Source organism: Schistocerca gregaria, chromosome 1 (genome assembly GCF_023897955.1).
Source record: "Schistocerca gregaria isolate iqSchGreg1 chromosome 1, iqSchGreg1.2, whole genome shotgun sequence".
NCBI classification, from domain to species: Eukaryota; Metazoa; Arthropoda; class Insecta; order Orthoptera; family Acrididae; genus Schistocerca; species Schistocerca gregaria.
The window spans coordinates 469,184,377-469,206,311 of record NC_064920.1 but is presented as its reverse complement, the minus strand read 5'-3'; the positions used below and the strand labels follow the sequence as shown (position 1 = coordinate 469,206,311).

The following is a 21,935-nucleotide window of genomic DNA, read 5'->3' as shown; positions in this document are numbered from 1 at the left end:
GATGCCTCAGAACATGTCCTACTAACCGGTCCCTTCTTTTTGTCAAGTTATGCCACAAACTCCTCTTCTCCCCAATTCTATTGAATACTTCATCATTAGTTATGTGATCTACTAATCTAATCTTCAGCATTCTTCTGTAGCACCACATTTCAGAAGCTTCTATTCTCTTCTTGTCCAAACTATTTATCGTCCAGGTTTCACTTCCACACATGGCTACACTCCATACAAATACTTTCAGAAACGACTTCCTGACACTTAAATCTATACTCGATGTTAACAAATTTGTCTTCATCAGAAACGCTTTCCCTGCCATTGTCAGTCTACATTTTGTATCATCTATATTTCGACCATCATCAGTCATTTTGCTCCCCAAATATCAAAACTCCTATACTACTTTAAGTGTCCCATTTCCTAATCTAATTCCCTCAGCATCACCCGACTTGATTCGACTACATCCCATTATCCTCGTTTTGCTTTTATTCATGTTCATCTTTTATCCTCCTTTCAAGACACTGTCCATTCCGTTCAACTGCTCTTCCAAGTCCTTTGCTGTCTCTGACAGAATTACAGTGTCATCGGCGAACCTCAAAGTTTTTATTTCTTCTCCATGGATTTTAATACCTACTCAGAATCTTTCTTTTGTTTCCTTTACTGCTTGCTCAATATACAGATTGAATAACATCGGGGAGAGGCTACAACCCTGTCTCACTCCCTTCCCAACCACTGCTTCCCTTTCATGCCCCTCGACTCTTATAACTGCCATCTCTTTTCTGTACAAATTGTAAATAGCTTTTCGTTCCTATTGTTTTACCGCTCCCACTTTTAGAATTTGAAAGAGCGTATTCCAGTCAACATTGTCAAAAGCTTTTTCTAAGTCTACAAATGCTAGAAACGTAGGTTTGCCTTTCCTTAATCTTTCTTCTAAGATAAGTCGTAAGGTCAATATTACCTCACGCGTTCCAACATTTCTACGGAATCCAAACTGATCTTCCCTGAGGTCGTCTTCTACCAGTTTTTCCATTCGTCTGTAAAGAATTCGTGTTAGTATTTTGCAGCTGTGACTTATTAAACTGATAGTTCGGTAATTTTCACATGTGTCAACACCTACTTTCTTTGGGATTGGAATTATTATATTCTTCTTGGAGTCTGAGTGTATTTTGCCTGTCTCATACATCTTGCTCACCAGATGGTAGAGCTTGGTCAGGACTGGCTCTCCCAAGGCCGTCAGTAGTTGTAATGGAATGTTGTCTACTCCCGGGGCCTTGCTTTGACTCAGGTCTTTCAGTGCCCTGTCAAACTCTTCACGCAGTATCATATCTCCCATTTCATCATCATCTGCATCCTCTTCTGTTTCCATAATATTGTCCTCAAGTACATCGCCCTTGTATAGACCCTCTATATACTCCTTCCACCTTTCTGCTTTCCCTTCTTTGCTTAGAACTGGGTTTCCATCTGAGCTCTTGATATTCATACAAGTGATTATCTTTTCTCCAAAGGTCTCTTTAATTTTCCTCTAGGCAGTACTATCTTACCCCTAGTGAGATAAGCCTCTTCATCCTTACATTTGTCCTCTAGCCATCCCTGCTAAGCCATTTTGCACTTCCTGTCGACCTCATTTTTGAGATGTTTGTATTCCTTTTTGCATGCTTCATTTACTGCATTTTCATATTTTCTCCTTTCATCAATTAATTAAATTCAATATTTATTCTGTTACTCAAGGATTTCTACTAGCCCTCGTCTTTTTACCTACTTGATACTCTGCTGCCTTCACTATCTCATCCCTCAAAGCTACCCATTCTTCTTCTACTGTATTTCTTTCCCCCATTCCTGTCAATTGTTCCCTTATGCTCTCCCTGAAACTCTGTACAGCCTCTGGTTCTTTTAGTTTATCCATGTCCCATCTCCTTAAATACCCACCTTTTTTCAGTTTCTTCAGTTTTAATCTACTGGTCATAACCAATAGATTGTGGTCAGTGTCCACATCTGCCCCTGGAAATGTCTTACAATTTAAAACCTGGTTCGTAAATCTCTGTCTTATCATTATATAATCTATCTGATACCTTTTAGTATCTCCAGGGTTCTTCCATGTATACAACCTTCTTTCATGATCTTCTAATAATTTCCGGGTATGCAGCCGGATCCCGTCGACATTTTGCCACAATATTTCGGCCCAGAGACGTCCGGCCATCATCAGGTGAGTACACAGATACTGAAGAGCCCAGGAGCAGTCTCAGTATTTATGCCGATTCTCGCGCATGTGTTGACATGCGCAGCATAGCCGAGTTGTACGTGCTGCCCTTGGTGGTGAAAGTAAAAGATCATCTAGTCATTGAGTATCGAATGACGCTGTCTATTCCGCTGTTAATGTATAATTTTAATAACAGGATTCCAATTTTTATCCAGTTGAAAGCTGTTGTCACGGTTTATAAGATTATCGGCAAGACGTATTTCCACTGATTCCTTGATTACGGGATCCCAAAATCCGGAAACTCACTACTAAAGCCGTATGTGGGTAAGTGTTGCCACCATATACGTAATTCCGAGGATTTTGTCAGTCGCTTGAAGGAAGTTAAGCTTAGCAGCTCGGATTTATTAGTCAGCTTTGATGTGGTCTCACTATTTACCAAAGTGCCTTTAATGGAATCGTTACATCTTATTGGTAACTTATTCAGTGCAGAAATCACAGCCTTGTTTGAACATATACTCTCCTCAACGTACTTTTTATTCAATGACGAATTCTTTGAACGAACAGACGGCGTCACCATGGGGAGCCCTTTGTCCCCTGTGGTAGCTAATCTCTTTATGGAGGACTTTGAGGAGAAAGCACTTGAGTCTGCTGTCTTAAAGCCTACAGTCGTCTGGCAGTACGTAGATGATACTTTTGTTGCATGGCCTCATGGCAGACAGGAACTGGAGAAATTCCTTCATCATTTAAACTCTTTACATGAGAACATCAAATTCACGATGGAGATTGAAAAAGATGGCACTTTACCATTTCTAGATGTGCTAATATGCCGTAAAAATGATGGTTCATTAGCACATTCTGTGTACAGATCTGTATCTCCAGGCGTCAAGCTGTCACCACCCAGCACAAACAGCCGGTGTTCTCAGTACCTTAATACATCGAGCGTATGTAATATCGGACGATGAAAACCTCCACGCAGAATTAGAACACTTGGAGAAGGTTTTTAAAGAGAATGGCTACACTTCACGCCAAATAAGAAAGGCCATGCACAACTGTCATAAGAAGCAGCGTACTGAGGACGCTGATGACGACTTTTGATCAACTGCATTTCTTCCGTACGCCGGTAATGTGTCGTCGAAAATAGGCCGATTACTGAAGAAGAATAAAATCAAGGTTATTTTCCGTCCACCAGCAAAGAACTGGGCCCTCGTTGGATCCGTTAAAGATGATTTACAACTGAAGAAAGCAGGCGTCTACAAAATTCCCTGTGAATGTGGCTCTGCATATATTGGCCAGACGACAAGAACTGTCCATGAACGATGTACAGATCATGAAAGATACACCCGTCTGCGGCAACTGTCAAAATCGGCAGTAGCAGAGCACTGTATTTCATTGGGACATTCAATGGAATACAACGGAACAAAAACTTTATCTCTGGTTTCCGGATTTTGGGATTCCGTAATCAAGGAATCAGTGGAAATACGTCTTGCCGATAATCTTATAAATCGTGACAACGGCTTTCAACTGTATAAAAACTGGAATCCTGTTATTAAAATTATACATTTACAGTAGAATAGACAGTGTCATTTGATACTCAATGACTAGATGATCTTTTACTTTCACCACCAAGGGCAGCACGTACAACTCGGCTATGCCGCGCATGTCAACACGTGCGCGAGAATCGGCATAAATACCGCGACTGCACCTGGGCTCTTCAGTAGTTGTGTACTCACCTGATGATGGCCGGACGTCTCTGGGCTGAAATATCGTGGCAGAATGTCGACGGGATCGGGCTGCATACCCAGAAATTATTAGAAGAACAAATACGCCGGGAAAATTTCAGAGGTCACTTCTTTCATGATTCTTGAACCAAGTGTTAGCTATGATTAAGTTATGCTCTGTGCAAAATTCTACCAGGTGGCTTCCTCTTTCATTTCTTAGCCCCAATCCATATTCGCCTAATACGTTTTCTTCTCTTCCTTTTCCTACTGTCGAATTCCAGTCACCCATGACTATTAAATTTTCGTCTCCCTTCACTACCTGAATAATTTCTTTTATCTCATCATACATTTCATCAATTTCTTCATCTGCAGAGCTAGTTGGCATATAAACTTGTACTACTGTAGTAGGTGTGGGCTTCGTGTCTATCTTGGCCACAATAATGTGTTCACTGTGCTGTTTGTAGTAGCTTACCTGCTCTCCTATTTTTTTTATTCATTAACCTACTCTTGCATTACCCCTATTTGATTTTGTATTTATAGCCCTGTATTCACCTGATAAAAAGTCTTGTTCCTCCTGCCACCAAACTTCACTAATTCCCACTATATCTAACTTTAACCTATCCATTTATTATTTTAAATTTTCTAACCTACCTGCCCAATTAAGGGATCTCACATTCCACGCTCCGATCCGTGCAATGTCAGTTTTTTTTTTCTTGATAATGATGTCCTCTTGAGTAGTCCCCACCTGGAGATCCGAATGGGGGACTATTTTACCTCCGGAATATTTTATCCAAGAGGACGCCATCATCATTTAACCACACAGTAAAGCTGCATGCCCTCGGGAAAAATTACGGCTGTAGTTTCCCCTTGCTTTCAGCCGTTCGCAGTACCAGAACAGCAAGGCCGTTTTGGTTAGTGTTACAAGGCCAGATCAGTCAATCATCCAGACTGTTGCTCCTGCAACTACTGAAAAGGCTGCTGTCCCTCTTCAGGACCCACACGTTTGTCTGGCCTCTCAACAGATACCCCTCCGTTGTGATTGCATCTATGGCACGGCCACCTGTATCGCTGAGGCACGCGAGCCTCCCCACCAACAGCAAGGTTCATTCTTCGTGGGGGGAGGGGGGGGGGGGGGGGGGGAGATGATATGCTTATTGACTTTCAATTGGGTGACACAAACATGTGAACCTTCACCACCAAGGGAATGGAATACCAGTGCCTGATAAGTTTAATTTAACATCAGTTATTTTTTAAATTCCAGTTGTATGTGCAAGAAAGTCAAAACTGAAAGCAACGTAATCATAAATGAACATATTATAGAAAGTTTGCTCAATGTTTCCTATATTTATTGATGTTTAATTATATTAATTTTTGAATTTCTTACTTTAAAACATGATTTTATAGAAATGCATATTTTCTTTCTACAAAGTTGACATTATCTCTCTTCTGCATAAACTTTCCATTGTCTAATCAGATATATTTACTATCTTTCCTGCAGTTTCTGCATGGCTCATATGTTCCCAGATTGTGTTGGAGAAGTGGATGTTGTATCAGATGCTGAAAATATAAAAAATTTACTCAAGATCCCATACAGTAAAGGTCCAGTAAGTACAGAAAAAAATGTTGAAATGGTAGTACATGTGCTTGCTGTACAGCAAGCAGGAAAGTGTTTGCAGACATAATCTTACCAACAATGTGAACATAAATCATTGTGCACTTTGATGTTTTTAAAAGTAATACCCATTCTAGGTGAGCATGATGGTACATCGAATAGAAAATACATTGCTGATAGATGAATTTGATATACACAAACATCTTTTGCGGACAGCTGAATCCGAATGGAAATGGCTGAAAAAGTTCTTCTATGAACACGTGTTCCAATCTCTTGGAGACAAGGTATGCTCTCTCCCTCTCCATCTCCTGCTTCCTTCTGCTCTTCCTGCATGGTGATTCTGATTTCTAATGACACTACTTTCATAATGCCACTGCGATTTCGGTTCCTTTGGATTTATCAGTTCAGTTTATTTTCTAGAATTCCAGTGATATATGAATAATGTCTCTGGCATCTCATACTATAAATAAATAGCTCCCATTAGTAGCAAATAATTGTGGGGAGTATAAGAAATAATTACATTTAAATTTTTAAAATCATCATTACAGGAGAAGATTGTTGTACATAAGGATAAGAGCCGATATGCTCTTCAGCAGAAGAGCCTAGTGTCCAAGTTTCTGTACCACAGCTTAGCAGTTACTGAACCAGGGTCACCACAAAAGGAAGATCTGCAGCCTGCAGATTCCATGCCTGTTGCTGAGGTAACTGTTGTAAGAACATGTTGGTTGAAGTGGAAATGAAGCAAAACAACCCTCAGTTTGTTATATTGTCACTTTTGGCTTAATTGATTGTGAGAATAGTGAACAGTTTTAAATTCCATCTCTTATTTGAACCATGAATAGTGGTATTGCTTTTACATTCCAGAAGCTTCAATTGGTTTGTAATAGAAATGTAACCAAAATCCATTTAAAAAACAAAACTAGATGTAGTTGACCAAGGGTAATGTGTTAGGTCTCATTTGTATCAGGGTATAGAAACGTTACCAGAATTGTACATGCTGCATATTTGCATTATACATGGTTTTAAGTGTGTTTTGTGCTCTATTATGCAAATAGAGACATTAATTTGGACAACTGGCAGAAATATTTATAGTAACACTAAGTAAAATTATGACCACAGGTGTTCACCCAAAGGTTTGTGTTAATATCACAGGACAAAATATATTCTGTAATTTCAAAGTGTATTGAAATAAGGAAAATAATTATTTCATTGGAATGGTTTGTCATGAGCATTTGGTCATTTTTTCTTTTTTCAGTGTGAATACAGGAATAACAATTCTGTTAGCTCTTCATTTTGTTTATTGATATTGATTTGAGGTAGTGAAGCTTGTGTTCTGTGAAAACCATTATCAGAAGTTTTTGGGATGAATTTTGAACAGAATTTGTGTTCTTATGTGTTTCATGGTGCTTTGTAGGTTGTATTTCATGAAACAGATTTCCCAGCATACCTATTGCAGATTTGCGAAGTAAGTCTGATGAAGGCAATAAGAACACACTTTGATGCACATCTTATGTTCTGAAGTAATGTAGTCTCTTCAGTGGTCAAATGTGTCTCTTACTGAGGACTGTTTTCTTGACACCAAATACTTGTAGTGTATGAAATAAGTATGTACTTTGTCAGTATTTGTATCGCCTTTTCCATTGTAACTAGTACTTGTGCGCAGTAAAGCCTTACAGGTCTTTTCTGTGTGTGTTTTAGGTTTGGCCACCACTGCCTGATCCTCAATTTGAAGAACAGCTCCCTGACCCATTATCAAATCACAAATTTACTCGCAATGTTCTGTGGACATTTGAGGACATCCAGATGCTTATTGGTACTGACATGCCAATTTTTGGAGGAACAACTCATCCTTGTATAAGTCTCAGGCTGAGGTAAATTGTGGATTTTTATGTACAGTGTGTTTTTAAATTACAGTAACAAATATCAAGGGGATATAGAATGTATCTTAAGGCACAAAATGTGGACAGAACCCCTGTCCGGACATGTCAGCCAATGACTCTACAGAGCGTCGAAGTTAAGGCACCAGTGCCTGTGATACCTTGATCATGATAGAAACTTTTGGGGACAATGGAGAAGAATAAATGAATAAATTTAAAGTAAGGGACCCTGGCATAGAAACGAACGAGTCGGAAGTTATAAGTGAAAATCATTGTGCTACCTCTTACAATGGAATATGTGTATCAGTAGTAGTGTTGCTAAGATTTTAGGGCAAGCAACTTCCAGAGGTGACAAAAAAGGTCCCATAAACATGGGCCCTAAAATGCGTACCTGAGGAGCTGTGAGCAATTGTTCATCTTTGCTACTGTGAAGCTTGTCACTTCTGTTGAATAAATGCTCAAAACTCTGAAGGTATTCATTTTAGAGCCAACATTTACTGAACATGTCTTTCTTGTTTTGGTCCATTCTATCACCTCTGAAAGTTGCCTACCCTATAGTCGTAACAACAAAAGTGCTGGTACATGTATTCAAGTGTCGGAGGTATCAAAACAATTTTCACTTAAAACTTTCAACTTGTTCGTTTTCGGACCCTCATCTCTCATTTATACATTTATCCTTCTCCATCACCCCAGAAAATTTGTATCATCATCATCATTGAATCAAACCTGTCTGTGCATATATATGCAAGTGCTAGCACTTACAACTTTGGCATTGGATGACGTTTCCAGACACGGGTTCCTGTCTTCATTTTGTTTCTCAAGACACTTTCTACATCACTTTGAAGTTTGTTGGTGTAATTTTGGAACGTCCAGTATATGAGAGAACATATTGATTCATCAGTAATTATTCACAGTTTAAATGTTTAGAGTAGAGCTCATTCTTTGAATTCATTGAGCCTGCTAGCAATAGCTTGCCAATAATTTTCAGTTTTTTAAGGTATGGCAGAACTTCAAAATTTTGAATAATAATTGGATGAACATTTTTGTTGCTGGAATGTGGTACAATTGGAAGGTAACTAAGATTATGAATATAATTTTCTTGGGTTTTTAGATTGCCACATAGGCTCAGGAAAGTGTTATTCATTTCTTTTGTGCAGTTGCAAAGGGATTTTTCTATTGCTTAGTATTTTAATTGTCAAGCATTTTCTGTAAGCACTACCCTTCCTCGGATTCTTACTATTACATAACACTTCATGAGAAATTTTCTGTTAGCATTTCCAAGAAATGGGACATTTTTTGAGTGTAGATCACATGTAGAAAGTTATTTTTCAGTAGTGTGTGCCCCACAGCTTGGATATGTATGTTGAAAATCATATTTTACCACCATTAGCTGTTATAAAGACTTCTGTTATTGCTACTAATTTTGATTGTTACCAATCTTCATCAGTCACATGAAGTTTTTAAATTGCATTATCTGTTTTGATAAATACGCGATGGTCCTTCCTACTGTACAAATCTGGACAACAGAACTCTAACAATACAGTTGCTCTAAATATCAAATGTCTCAATAATGTAGTAGTACAACATATTCAACTTCCGTGTATGAACGGAGTAGCAAAGGTGACTGAAACATCTCCAGAGCCTCTCTACTTTTTGACTAGAAAACTGTTTCCAGTAGCTTGATTTCTCTTTGGCTATAAAACATATATTGTAACATGGAATATTATGATTTTGCTAGACAACCTCAAAATTGATAACCCATGGTTCTGAACAATCCGTATTGCTTTTGATCGTAAATGATATATTGTCAACATGGCTTAGATGTCTTAAGACCCAGACATGTTGTTCTGGAAAGAGAAACATTTGGAGAAGTCTGGCATTGATAAAGTAGATTTTGCTGTTGAGAGTGATTTACTCAAATATATCTTGAAAATTACTGATGACGTAAACAGTTGACTCATATTTATGAGACTGAAGTTAAACTAACAAAAACGAACATTTCTGTATTTCCATTTTGGTAGGAGAAATTGAGACCAAAGAGGAGCTCTAGTCATAGTTTATATCATCATCATTATGCCTCATATATACAAAAATGACAAAATAATGGTCTTAGGAGATTTTAATGCCAGATTGTGGTGAGCCTATCACATTTTCGCAGTACACAACCAGGAGAAACACAATTATTTTATCTAATTAATGAAAATTGCTCCTAAGCAAGTGTGCACAACTTAGGCTTCAGTTAAAGGGTCACTGACAACCAGGCAACCTGCCACCAACAAACATTGGCCAAAGAGGGCCAATCCTTTCAATTCAGTACTGCAATATTAGTGCTGTCTTGGTACTACTGATTTCGAAACCTGAATGTAGAAACTTCGGACAACAATCAGCAAAATTCAAATCAGTTTGTTTTCTTTGGTTGAATTGGTCAACTTTTACACAAGGAATCCTGAATTGCGACAAACTTGTAAGCTTAATACTACAAAGAAGGAATTTGTGGCATCCTGAGGATGAGAAATATAACAACAGGGATATGTCTCAGAATTTATGGTCTCAAATCACTACTTTATTGGAAACCATAAGTTCCAAACAACTTAACAATTTAATATTGATTAGTTAAATCTTACCATAGATTGCAGTACATATGTTCCATCGCTATCTAGTCATTTCAGGCACATCTATATTTTTTGCAGTATGTTATCTGCAACCCGAGCAAAATCTGTATTAGAAATTTTAGGCCTAGATTGTAACCTCAAACAATTACATGTTCAAGTGAGAAAGGTGACATATGTCATTCTGATGTGCAAAACGACTGTGGTAGATATTTTTTGGTTGTGGTAGTAGAACATTACTTATCTGTGAATTATTATTAATGCTTGCTGGTGTTTCTATTCCAGTATGATCATGATTCTGTTATGTGACGTGCTTTTACAAATGTTGTGTATGTTTTTGCAGTTATCAGTACTTCCGGTGTTTAGAGAACCTTATTCTAAAATTTATGTTTGTCTTTCCCAGATATGCTGAATGACAGTCATTGAAGGTTAATTGACATGTATCTGTTCAGCTGAAAATATTTTAAGTTGTGCAAGGTGTTTGTTTTGCTTTTCATTGTCACCACAAATCATGTTGAGTTTGAAATAGAACATTTCTCAATTCATCACTAATAGTTGTGAAGCTTGTCTGGTTAGCCCAGTAACTGAGAAAAGAGTGTACAGTGCTCACCACATTCTTTTCACTACAGATATTGGTCAGAATAGAATCTAACTTCTTTAATCCCGCCAAAAACTAATGAAGGTGATCAGTTGTCCTTTGACCAACCTGTTGGCCGATGTTGCCAAGTGACTTGTAATGAAGGCATCTGATGACCATTGTCTTTGCTGCTGTGAATGTAGCCTTAGTGATCTCTAATACCATATCTCAGCAGACTGATCACTGCAACACATTTTGATATAATCAAGATCAGAGCCTTTAAGAGCTAAAGAGCTTTAATGGTAAGTTGTTCCAGAAAACTTTGTGAATACCTTCTGGATCTAAAATTTGAGTTTTGGAGCAAACACAGATCTTTCTTATTTTCCATACAGACATGTTTCACTAGAGTTGCAATATCATCAGCACTTTTTTTATTATTTTTTCCTATTAAATAACAGGAAAAAGTGCTTTATAGCATCTGTATGTTTAGGAATATCAGCAGTGCAGGAAAACACAGATTTGCTACTTACCATAGAGAAGACACATTAGGTTGCAGACAGGCACAATTAAGACACTTGCATAAAGCTTACAGCCACAACCTTCGTCAGTAAAAGAGAGACATACATCATTCATACACACAAGCAAGCTCACCTCATGCACACATGACTGCCAGCTCCAGCATCTTGGGCCAGAATGCAACTATCTTCTGGGATGCAAGCAGGAATCTGGAGGGAACAGGGGTGGAGAATGGGAAGGGGAAGGGGCGGGGAGTGGAGGGAGAGGAGTGGAAGGAGAAAGGAATAGTAGTATACGGGTGGGGGGGAGAGACGAACTATGTCTGGTGGAGTGTACAGGGCCTAGAATACCAACTGGTGCAGTGTCAGGAGGTTGTGGGGCAGGGAGGTGGGGGAAAAAAGAGAGGAGCTGTGAAAGATGAGTGGGTGCATTGCCAGAGGACGGCAAATAAACATGGTGGGAGATGAGAGAGGGGAGGAGATGATAAGATAGAGGGGGAGGGAACTCATGGTTGGAGGATGTGAGGACAGTGTGTTACTGTAGGTTGAGGCTGGAATAATTGTGGGAACAGAGAATGTGTTGTAAGGATAACTCCCATCTCCACAGTTCAGAAAATCTGATGGTGGAGGGAATAATCCAGATGGCTCTCCCAATACTAGCAGATATACCACTGTTCATGCACAGTGTTTAGCATACTCAGAAATGTAGAACTTCACACTCGGCACAATCTGTAGGTTATTGATGTCACTTGCTTCATCCTTGGTCACTGATTTGTGTGCAAGTACAAAATGCGCAGGCACTTCATGTTACCAATTTTGTCCCGTAAGTCCCTCATGTAAAAGTGGCTTTAGTGTGGTGTGGTGGCTGCGCTGGCTGTAGGGTGACGTAGCAAGTCACCATCCAATAAGAGCTCGCTAGCCAGAAATGGCTGACATTTTCTTGAATTTAAAAGGTTGATGATCAGTCTTGTTGCTGAGTACAGTATATTGGAAATACATGCAAAAAGACAAGACTGAGTTATAAGTGGCACAAGGAAAGGTGACAGCTGGACCCCTTCCTCATGTATTGTCTTGGTCCAGAATGCTTCGAATCAACTGTCCTGTTTTCCCGTTGTTGCCATAACCTGACACTAATTGTATCATAATTGCCTGGTGAAGCTAAATGTTGCAAGTTGTACTGGCAAAACTGATTGCGGATTACATCAGCATTCCCTCTCTCACGTCTTAACTTTTTCACCATCCATGGTGTGAATCATCTGTCTTTTGTGCCACGTGTAACGCGTTCAGTCACATCAAATGTCAGTAAGAAGAAAATGGGACAAAGTCAAACAAGAAATTGAGTAAGAATGTAGAATTGAGGTGAATGTTAGTAGAAATAAAATCAAATCATGTTATTTTCAGCATTGATATTATGGGTTTTTGCAGGGGATGCAAATTTATGGCATAGATATGCAAAGAACGCGAAATTGAAGTTGCACTGTAACTTTTTTATGTGCGCAGCTTGTTAACACATGTTGTAGTTTCTGTGTCCGTATTTTGTGTTATAGCTGTGGCCAGATACCATAGTCATAGGTGAAAACACATTGGTATATATTCACATTGGAGAGCATACAATAGGCAAATAAATAAAAGTGAGACTGAGGGCCTGGAATAGTAGGTTTTAATTGGGCTGTTGTGCATACAGCACAGCGCTTTGTGCGCATCTCTGCAGGTTGTGAAGTGACCTCTTTAGGTCGGCCATGGAGGCACTTTTATTGCACACTGTTTAATTACATGCACACGCTATAAGCTTACAGCGGTCCATCCCCCTTGGTGAAAAGTGTTCACTGTGGAGATGTCTACTTCCATATCTTCCTCGGTAGGTGATGACCGCTGGAGCAGGTGTGGTGCTGTCACAGGAGAATATGGTCTGAAATGGCATGGGTGCAGACAGGCATGGTTGCCCATTGCCCTCGAGAGGCTGTAAGGGAGCACTATTGGTGATGGTGCTGTATCTGTGTCCACATCCAGGTAGGTACTCGGCAATGGAGTCAGTAGAGAAGGCGGTGGCAGAGGTGACAGGGACTGCAGAGACGGAGATTGCCCGGCATTGGCTACTCCACCTGACGGTGGCAGCACACATAGTGAAGTGGTGCCGGAGCCTGAAGGAGGCATGCAGCATGGCACGGGTGCTGACGCAGATGGTGGAGGCGGCCATTGGGGGTGAAGGGTTCTCTGGTGCGAGGTTGGTCACATGTGGTGGTGGTGGTTGTTGGGATGTTTAAGGGGGACTAGGTCACATGTGGACGGAGCTGGTTGTAGAGTTGTGACAACAAACCATCGGAGTTGCGCATGACACAGAGGCAGTAACCTTGTAGTGATGGATGGATGACTGCTGATATTCACTTAGGGCACAATCCAAACTTGTGGGCCCGGATGGCAGAACCTGGGTGGAATCACTGTGAGTTGGGTGCCAGTGGGTAGCTGGGAATTGGCCAGAGTAGATGAAACAGCATACATAGCTGGCAGCTGTGATTCAACAACACCGGCTGCAATGCCAACTGGAGTGAACCTATATGAACCAAGGAATGTATTGAGGGCTTCCTTGGGAGAAGATATGAGTGATATATTTTTTTATCTGGGTTTTAAATGTATGGATCAGCCATTACACCTATCCTTTGGACTGGGATTGAAAGGGAGGGGTCACAACATGCCAGATGACACACTTTGTTCATAAATTTTCCTAAATCTTGAGATGCTAACTTCATACAGCAATCGTTCTAAGGGAAATATCTTTGAGAGATCCCTGCCCCCTGACCGTAGCTGCTATGGATGTGGACAGGCAACAAACCACATAAAGAAATTTTGAGAGAGTTTCAACTACTTCAAGCCAAAAGGAGTTAAGGAATGGGCCTGCAAAATCAGCATGAATACATTCCCAAAGTTGCTGGGCCGGGGGATGGGGGAAGGGAGTCATAGAGAAAGAGAGACCTGTGGTGCCACTTCATTGGTTGTGGGCAGGCTGTCACAATGCAGATTCCCCGCCCCTCCTTCCCTCCCCCTCCCCCCTCCCAGGGGTCTTGCCACTTTTGGCAGACTTGTGCTTGACTACCGTGAGGCCCCAGCCTTTGCAGCATCCTTTCCTTTCCCTGCTGCATGTCTATCCTCTTGCTATTCTTTTTCCCCTCCCTTGTTATTGGAAATGTTCCATATTGTCTGTAGCTGACATAAGAACAGTCTTATCACTGTTTTTTGTTCCAATTTCCTTTCTTTGTTTCCCTTTTCTTCTCATTCCTCTTTTTCTTCTCCCTCCCTGTGTGCTCCTGAAGGCTGGCCCACATGTCTGACGCGTAACAGGTGACTGGGTAACGCTTAATTCCCAGCTCCGGGTCAACAGGTAGGGTTTGCACATATCCCCTGGTACAGGCCAGGCCTGGGGGGGGGGGGGGGGTGATTGTCTGAGCTGCTACCTTCCCAAATTGCCGATTGGTCCCTCTGCCAGGTGTTTGGGAGGTGTGAACAATCACCTAAGGCAGGTGCACACCTCCTCCCCTGTGAAGGGAGCCCCCAGCTGGAAGGAGTGTGCCATTGGAGGTGCTGGCAATTGTGAGGGATTTTCTGGCAGTGAACCTGTCATATTCATAATCCATGTCTACGAAACATAAACCGAATGAGGCTAATGATTCAAAGATGCTTCCAGCTGCACAATGGTTCTTCGTGGTTTCACGTACTGAAGATAGTCAGTCCTTTGGAAAGCTAAATCTGTTTATTATTTAGAAAGGCATTGATGCAATTGTGGGCTCCGTGAAAACCTGCTCTTGTTTACGGAATGGCACTTCGCTTTTGAAGACTACTTCTGATTCTCAAGCACAACAACTGCTTGCCACCTGACTTCTACATTGCTATCCTGTTCATGTCAAGGCCTATACAAATCTGAATCCTTCCCGTGGTGTTATTTACACTAGGCTAATCGACGGTCTGACCTCTAATCAGGGTGGCAATGCCATCCATCGAGTGATGAGAAAGGTAGATTCCTCCTTAGTAGCCACAGACACTCTTTTTCTTATCTTTGATAGCATGGTGCTTCGGTTCATGATCCAAGCAGGCTATGAAATTACCACAGTTCGATGTGTAGCTACCAGTGTCATCATTTCAAACACACTAGAACATCTTTTCGACACAACCAAATGTATCTCCTGTGGTAGACACGTGCACAAGGGCAATTGTCCACTTCTTTCTCCCTGCTGCAACAACTGCAATGCTGGCCAAGCCGCCTCCTCTCGAGATTGTCCCATGTATCTTGATGAGCGGGCTGTTCAGGAGATATGCGTAAAGGAAAAAGTGCCATAACCGGTCACTTGCAAGTTATTGGCTAGTCAAAAACCCTGCCTGCTCCTGTCTGGCCCTTGTAGTTCTGTTCTTGTTACCTCTTGCTCCAGAAGGACATGGACACACAGACATGTGACCTCAAATTCAGCCCTGAGGTTGTGAAATTGCCCAGTGTCAAGGTAACATCACCATCCTCTCATCCAGCTGTGCAACAAGCCATCAAACTCTAGCCTTAAGGGGTGAAGCCACCAGCTACACAACCAGCAGGTCAGGAAGAACAGAAAGAGTACTCCTGTGAAGATTTCCTATGACCCTCCAGCCAACCAACATTTGAGTCTTCCTCTGCTAACCAGAAAGGCTCAAAGCAGCCCAATAAAGGCAAACGGTCTTCTCCTTCGCTGACTCCATGATATCTTCACCCGACTGTCCTCTGTGTCGCCGTTGCGCATCACCAGCCATTTTTCTGCGTTTGTCTCCATAGACCGACAGCACAAAAAAGCCAAAGCTTCTGTGGACCTCATTGAGCACGATCCTCCTGCTCCTGTGCCCTGTAACAGCGAGTCTTTGCAGGTGGCATCCCTTCATTTTTTTTATCATCATGACTCTCCTTCAATGGAATGTTCACAGCCTTCAATCCCACAAAGAGGATTTATGCCCACTTTTAGGATCGCAGTGTCCCTTTTACCCTACCTGCAGGAAACAAAATTGCATCCTCACAACGACTTTGAGCTTCTGTATTTCTTCCCAGTCCGTTTTGACTTTCCCCTCGAGGCTGGCATTCCATGTCTTGTGGGAGTCATACTGCTCATACGGGAACTGATCTCCTTGACTACCCGTCTTCAAGCTGTTACAGTTCGCCTTTTCCTTCCTCACCTGAGATTTTCCCTTTGTATCATTTATGTCCCTCCATCATTCAATGTCACCAGGGCAGACTTCCTTCCACTTATTGGGCAGCTACCTCACCCATTTCTGCTACACGGTGACTTTAATGTGCATCAGCGCCTTTAGGGTTCTCCCAGAAGCTGTGAGAGAGGTGCCCTATTGGCTGACCTTCTTAATCAACTTACCTTTTCTGCCTTAACACTGGAGCACCCACATTACTTTCCAACTCCTCGCACACCTATTCCCATTTGGACCTATCCGCCTGCACTGACCAGCTTGCCCTTTGTTTCGAGTGATCCATTCTCTCCGACACCTACTTGAGTGACCATTTCCCATGTGCTATCTGTTTGCTGTCTCCTACCCCATGTGAGGCACACCTAAATGGCAGCTTACTAAGGCTGACTGGTGGCTTTACTCCTCCCTTGCAATCTTTGAAGAACAAGATTTCCCCAGTTGTGATGACCTCAGTGAATATCTTACAAACATTACCCTTATCACTGCAGACGTGAGGTATGTCGCGACACAATTCGCTCTGCGTTTTTAACTGTCATCCTAAGATGCGTACACAGTGTCATCACGTTCTTCGGAGTAGCAAAAAAGCCAACTGGATTTCATTCACTAGTTAGTTTAACAGTTACAACCCTTCCTCTGTGTGTGGGCCAACCTCCGATGGCTCTCTGGGACCAAGATCGATTCCCCAATTTCCGGCCTGACAGTAGAAGATGATGTCATTGTGGACCCTATTGCTATCTCCAATACCTTGAGCCACCATTTTGCAGAAATTTTGAGTCTTCCCACTATCACACTGCCTTCCTCCATCGGAAACGAGCGGAGGCGGCTTGGACGATACACTTCTCGTCTCAGAATTGTGATTGCTACAATGCTGCCTTTTCTTTGGTTGAATTGGTCAACTTTTACACAAGGAATCCTGAATTGCGACAAACTTGTAAGCTTAATACTACAAAGAAGGAATTTGTGGCATCCTGAGGATGAGAAATATAACAACAGGGATATGTCTCAGAATTTATGGTCTCAAATCACTACTTTATTGGAAACCATAAGTTCCAAACAACTTAACAATTTAATATTGATTAGTTAAATCTTACCATAGATTGCAGTACATATGTTCCATCGCTATCTAGTCATTTCAGGCACATCTATATTTTTTGCAGTATGTTATCTGCAACCCGAGCAAAATCTGTATTAGAAATTTTAGGCCTAGATTGTAACCTCAAACAATTACATGTTCAAGTGAGAAAGGTGACATATGTCATTCTGATGTGCAAAACGACTGTGGTAGATATTTTTTGGTTGTGGTAGTAGAACATTACTTATCTGTGAATTATTATTAATGCTTGCTGGTGTTTCTATTCCAGTATGATCATGATTCTGTTATGTGACGTGCTTTTACAAATGTTGTGTATGTTTTTGCAGTTATCAGTACTTCCGGTGTTTAGAGAACCTTATTCTAAAATTTATGTTTGTCTTTCCCAGATATGCTGAATGACAGTCATTGAAGGTTAATTGACATGTATCTGTTCAGCTGAAAATATTTTAAGTTGTGCAAGGTGTTTGTTTTGCTTTTCATTGTCACCACAAATCATGTTGAGTTTGAAATAGAACATTTCTCAATTCATCACTAATAGTTGTGAAGCTTGTCTGGTTAGCCCAGTAACTGAGAAAAGAGTGTACAGTGCTCACCACATTCTTTTCACTACAGATATTGGTCAGAATAGAATCTAACTTCTTTAATCCCGCCAAAAACTAATGAAGGTGATCAGTTGTCCTTTGACCAACCTGTTGGCCGATGTTGCCAAGTGACTTGTAATGAAGGCATCTGATGACCATTGTCTTTGCTGCTGTGAATGTAGCCTTAGTGATCTCTAATACCATATCTCAGCAGACTGATCACTGCAACACATTTTGATATAATCAAGATCAGAGCCTTTAAGAGCTAAAGAGCTTTAATGGTAAGTTGTTCCAGAAAACTTTGTGAATACCTTCTGGATCTAAAATTTGAGTTTTGGAGCAAACACAGATCTTTCTTATTTTCCATACAGACATGTTTCACTAGAGTTGCAATATCATCAGCACTTTTTTTATTATTTTTTCCTATTAAATAACAGGAAAAAGTGCTTTATAGCATCTGTATGTTTAGGAATATCAGCAGTGCAGGAAAACACAGATTTGCTACTTACCATAGAGAAGACACATTAGGTTGCAGACAGGCACAATTAAGACACTTGCATAAAGCTTACAGCCACAACCTTCGTCAGTAAAAGAGAGACATACATCATTCATACACACAAGCAAGCTCACCTCATGCACACATGACTGCCAGCTCCAGCATCTTGGGCCAGAATGCAACTATCTTCTGGGATGCAAGCAGGAATCTGGAGGGAACAGGGGTGGAGAATGGGAAGGGGAAGGGGCGGGGAGTGGAGGGAGAGGAGTGGAAGGAGAAAGGAATAGTAGTATACGGGTGGGGGGGAGAGACGAACTATGTCTGGTGGAGTGTACAGGGCCTAGAATACCAACTGGTGCAGTGTCAGGAGGTTGTGGGGCAGGGAGGTGGGGGAAAAAAGAGAGGAGCTGTGAAAGATGAGTGGGTGCATTGCCAGAGGACGGCAAATAAACATGGTGGGAGATGAGAGAGGGGAGGAGATGATAAGATAGAGGGGGAGGGAACTCATGGTTGGAGGATGTGAGGACAGTGTGTTACTGTAGGTTGAGGCTGGAATAATTGTGGGAACAGAGAATGTGTTGTAAGGATAACTCCCATCTCCACAGTTCAGAAAATCTGATGGTGGAGGGAATAATCCAGATGGCTCTCCCAATACTAGCAGATATACCACTGTTCATGCACAGTGTTTAGCATACTCAGAAATGTAGAACTTCACACTCGGCACAATCTGTAGGTTATTGATGTCACTTGCTTCATCCTTGGTCACTGATTTGTGTGCAAGTACAAAATGCGCAGGCACTTCATGTTACCAATTTTGTCCCGTAAGTCCCTCATGTAAAAGTGGCTTTAGTGTGGTGTGGTGGCTGCGCTGGCTGTAGGGTGACGTAGCAAGTCACCATCCAATAAGAGCTCGCTAGCCAGAAATGGCTGACATTTTCTTGAATTTAAAAGGTTGATGATCAGTCTTGTTGCTGAGTACAGTATATTGGAAATACATGCAAAAAGACAAGACTGAGTTATAAGTGGCACAAGGAAAGGTGACAGCTGGACCCCTTCCTCATGTATTGTCTTGGTCCAGAATGCTTCGAATCAACTGTCCTGTTTTCCCGTTGTTGCCATAACCTGACACTAATTGTATCATAATTGCCTGGTGAAGCTAAATGTTGCAAGTTGTACTGGCAAAACTGATTGCGGATTACATCAGCATTCCCTCTCTCACGTCTTAACTTTTTCACCATCCATGGTGTGAATCATCTGTCTTTTGTGCCACGTGTAACGCGTTCAGTCACATCAAATGTCAGTAAGAAGAAAATGGGACAAAGTCAAACAAGAAATTGAGTAAGAATGTAGAATTGAGGTGAATGTTAGTAGAAATAAAATCAAATCATGTTATTTTCAGCATTGATATTATGGGTTTTTGCAGGGGATGCAAATTTATGGCATAGATATGCAAAGAACGCGAAATTGAAGTTGCACTGTAACTTTTTTATGTGCGCAGCTTGTTAACACATGTTGTAGTTTCTGTGTCCGTATTTTGTGTTATAGCTGTGGCCAGATACCATAGTCATAGGTGAAAACACATTGGTATATATTCACATTGGAGAGCATACAATAGGCAAATAAATAAAAGTGAGACTGAGGGCCTGGAATAGTAGGTTTTAATTGGGCTGTTGTGCATACAGCACAGCGCTTTGTGCGCATCTCTGCAGGTTGTGAAGTGACCTCTTTAGGTCGGCCATGGAGGCACTTTTATTGCACACTGTTTAATTACATGCACACGCTATAAGCTTACAGCGGTCCATCCCCCTTGGTGAAAAGTGTTCACTGTGGAGATGTCTACTTCCATATCTTCCTCGGTAGGTGATGACCGCTGGAGCAGGTGTGGTGCTGTCACAGGAGAATATGGTCTGAAATGGCATGGGTGCAGACAGGCATGGTTGCCCATTGCCCTCGAGAGGCTGTAAGGGAGCACTATTGGTGATGGTGCTGTATCTGTGTCCACATCCAGGTAGGTACTCGGCAATGGAGTCAGTAGAGAAGGCGGTGGCAGAGGTGACAGGGACTGCAGAGACGGAGATTGCCCGGCATTGGCTACTCCACCTGACGGTGGCAGCACACATAGTGAAGTGGTGCCGGAGCCTGAAGGAGGCATGCAGCATGGCACGGGTGCTGACGCAGATGGTGGAGGCGGCCATTGGGGGTGAAGGGTTCTCTGGTGCGAGGTTGGTCACATGTGGTGGTGGTGGTTGTTGGGATGTTTAAGGGGGACTAGGTCACATGTGGACGGAGCTGGTTGTAGAGTTGTGACAACAAACCATCGGAGTTGCGCATGACACAGAGGCAGTAACCTTGTAGTGATGGATGGATGACTGCTGATATTCACTTAGGGCACAATCCAAACTTGTGGGCCCGGATGGCAGAACCTGGGTGGAATCACTGTGAGTTGGGTGCCAGTGGGTAGCTGGGAATTGGCCAGAGTAGATGAAACAGCATACATAGCTGGCAGCTGTGATTCAACAACACCGGCTGCAATGCCAACTGGAGTGAACCTATATGAACCAAGGAATGTATTGAGGGCTTCCTTGGGAGAAGATATGAGTGATATATTTTTTTATCTGGGTTTTAAATGTATGGATCAGCCATTACACCTATCCTTTGGACTGGGATTGAAAGGGAGGGGTCACAACATGCCAGATGACACACTTTGTTCATAAATTTTCCTAAATCTTGAGATGCTAACTTCATACAGCAATCGTTCTAAGGGAAATATCTTTGAGAGATCCCTGCCCCCTGACCGTAGCTGCTATGGATGTGGACAGGCAACAAACCACATAAAGAAATTTTGAGAGAGTTTCAACTACTTCAAGCCAAAAGGAGTTAAGGAATGGGCCTGCAAAATCAGCATGAATACATTCCCAAAGTTGCTGGGCCGGGGGATGGGGGAAGGGAGTCATAGAGAAAGAGAGACCTGTGGTGCCACTTCATTGGTTGTGGGCAGGCTGTCACAATGCAGATTCCCCGCCCCTCCTTCCCTCCCCCTCCCCCCTCCCAGGGGTCTTGCCACTTTTGGCAGACTTGTGCTTGACTACCGTGAGGCCCCAGCCTTTGCAGCATCCTTTCCTTTCCCTGCTGCATGTCTATCCTCTTGCTATTCTTTTTCCCCTCCCTTGTTATTGGAAATGTTCCATATTGTCTGTAGCTGACATAAGAACAGTCTTATCACTGTTTTTTGTTCCAATTTCCTTTCTTTGTTTCCCTTTTCTTCTCATTCCTCTTTTTCTTCTCCCTCCCTGTGTGCTCCTGAAGGCTGGCCCACATGTCTGACGCGTAACAGGTGACTGGGTAACGCTTAATTCCCAGCTCCGGGTCAACAGGTAGGGTTTGCACATATCCCCTGGTACAGGCCAGGCCTGGGGGGGGGGGGGGGGGGGGTGATTGTCTGAGCTGCTACCTTCCCAAATTGC

The 21,935-nt window shown here is 41.9% G+C and overlaps 1 protein-coding gene across 1 annotated transcript in view; it reads left to right on the top strand.

Annotated features, from left to right (window-relative positions):
• LOC126352984 (erythroid differentiation-related factor 1) overlaps positions 1-21,935 on the top strand; it is a 224,218-nt gene that overhangs the window by 21,947 nt on the left and 180,336 nt on the right. Inside the window, exons 3-6 of the mRNA XM_050002728.1 lie at positions 5,405-5,510; positions 5,656-5,802; positions 6,067-6,219; positions 7,217-7,389. Coding sequence (XP_049858685.1) covers positions 5,405-5,510; positions 5,656-5,802; positions 6,067-6,219; positions 7,217-7,389 — 579 coding nt within the window. The remainder of the gene's footprint in view (positions 1-5,404; positions 5,511-5,655; positions 5,803-6,066; positions 6,220-7,216; positions 7,390-21,935) is intronic.